This window comes from Stylophora pistillata, chromosome 13 (genome assembly GCF_964205215.1).
Source record: "Stylophora pistillata chromosome 13, jaStyPist1.2, whole genome shotgun sequence".
Lineage (NCBI taxonomy): Eukaryota > Metazoa > Cnidaria > Anthozoa > Scleractinia > Pocilloporidae > Stylophora > Stylophora pistillata.
The window spans coordinates 7,438,122-7,440,420 of NC_142531.1; the positions used below are offsets into that span (position 1 = coordinate 7,438,122).

Consider the following 2,299-nt stretch of genomic DNA (forward strand, 5'->3'; position numbering starts at 1 on the left):
TCAAGATCACGAGAAACCAGAGACTACAGATCAAGCTTGGAGAAAATCCCGCCATAAAAAAAATATGGAGAAGGTAAGGTAGACTTACTATAAATTTAACATTGCAACCATCCAATTGTTATACATAAGACCCTTTTTGTAAGAACGTTCAGGCTGAGTAGACGTTCTTATAAAAAAGGGTGTACTTGAATTTTCAATTCCAATTAAGTCCGCGAAGTTCATTTCCAGTCGCGTGTTGTTTAGTTGGATTTAAATCCTAAAAAAAAAGTTTTTTTTTTCAATTTATCGAACAGTTAATTAAAATTAGCGCGTGCTATCGAATGGACATCTCCGACCACAGACTTGACAGAAGTGGAAATCTACTCATAGCAGATTTGCCGGAAGGCGAACCTGGTCCTCAAATCCCTGTAAAGTTTACCGGGAGCCATCGGGGCAATACAACAGGTAAATAGAAGCGTATGGTTAGGCTGGACCCTCACAAAAAGCTATTATAAAGATTTTGTGCATGTAAAATGGTAGAGTAGTCTAAAATAATCGAGTATAATTCGAAAGAGGAGAGATTTCCGCAGAAATATAACAGACGTAGTGCCCATTTGAGTGTAAGTAGATTTAAACGAGTTTCCAGATTGGCTCTATCGTGAATGTAATCTACACGGAAAGACACTTGCGGATTTTTTCAATCATTTTCAATTCTGACTGCGAGTTTAATTGCAAACATTCTATAGATGACGCTCAAGTATCCATGAACATTCACAAGGCCTCATTAATCTAGCCACACTGCCAGTTTTTGTGATAAAATTATCTTAGACATTAATGCAAAACTTTTTCGCTTAAGCAATTTTTGATTACGTAAAAATTCGAGAAATAGTTTTTCGTTGGGTGTCTGTTAGATGTAGAACAGAAAAAAAAACCAAGAGGCTCATAGCTTCCCTGTGTTTTAAACCCAGCTTCAGAACATTATTCAGCTTGCAACTGGATTGATCAGATCAATATCTAATTTTCACTAGAGGTAAATTGAATGAGAAAAGTACACTTTATCGCAATAAATAAAGCTATATTCACATCTAAAATCTGACTTTCTTCAAATACTAAATTTGATTGTTTTCTTTTTTTTTATTCATGTCTCTAGAATTTTACATAGAAAAAGCCGATCATTATGGAGCAAATACCATCAGGTATAACTTGGATGGCAGCCATTACTACCTGTGTGCAGAAGGAAACAGGGTGTTTTTGCAGGTGAGTTATGGCTCTGAAATAATTATCTGAGTCTGTTGTCTTCAAACTGCAACTTCCCAGAAACAAATTACTCTGATAGAAATTAAACAAACACAGGGAGCAATAAAAAATAATGATTGTAACTCCTTCCTGGGTGTACATACCTAGTCCTTCTAAATGGGAAATGATAATTTGTGGAATAATCCTGAACTATTCTGTAGTAAAACATTCTCCACCCTGACCAATCATTTAATTTTTGTGTTACTAGCAGTAAAGTTACTACTGTCTAGTTAAGGTTGCTAATTTAAGTCTATATTTTTATTTGCAGTTGGTCGCCCATCAGCCTATTGAGATGAAATACCTGTTTGAAGTTAAACATGTCAACAACCAGAGTGATTACATGTCTATTAAGTCTAAAAAGACTGGGAACTTCCTTGCTAGTGATGAAGATGGCAAGGCATTTATGGAGGAAGTCAAGCCTTCCTCAATGAAAGATGACCAGCCAACTAACAGACAAACGTGGTTCCTTTTACACTTTGTGGAAACAGTGAAAATAGAAAGAGAAAGTACATTATACAGTTGTAACTTTGATAACACAAGTATTGACTTTTCAATCGCATGTCAAGCTCAAGTGGAAGCCTGTTAGGTGTAAATATGTTTCACTGTGAAAATAGAATGTACAGGAATAAGTATGAGATACTTAACTATTGTTTTTTTCATGGTACTGTTTTGTTCTATTTTTTTTGTAAAGAGTTTGGATTTATTTCTTGCACAGTGTATACTTACTTCTTTTCAAATGATTATTTTTCAATTGCTTTGTGATACATTGAAATGTAGGTGACAATGAAATGTAGACATTGAAATGTATACAAGATATTTCATGTAGCTTTACAGTTAATGAAACTTCCTCAGTAAATTAATTAGTATTTGACGTTAAGTTGTTCTTTTAATAACATGGCTTGAAGTGAGGATAGATTACTTAAGATGTTCTAGGTAATATAGGTTACTGTAACTGTAACCAGAATATGTCGCTTACTCTATGAGTACCAAGTATTTTTATATTAAAAATGTTATCGGTAAAGAC

The 2,299-nt window shown here is 34.2% G+C and overlaps 1 protein-coding gene across 1 annotated transcript; it reads left to right on the forward strand.

Annotated features, from left to right (window-relative positions):
- Nucleotides 1-2,299, forward strand: LOC148717444 (uncharacterized). Its single transcript, XM_088743596.1, has 4 exons — nucleotides 1-73; nucleotides 294-444; nucleotides 1,130-1,236; nucleotides 1,544-2,299. The coding sequence occupies exons 1-4, from the start codon at nucleotides 65-67 to the stop codon at nucleotides 1,859-1,861; spliced, it is 585 nt and encodes a 194-aa protein (XP_088599722.1). The 5' UTR covers nucleotides 1-64; the 3' UTR covers nucleotides 1,862-2,299.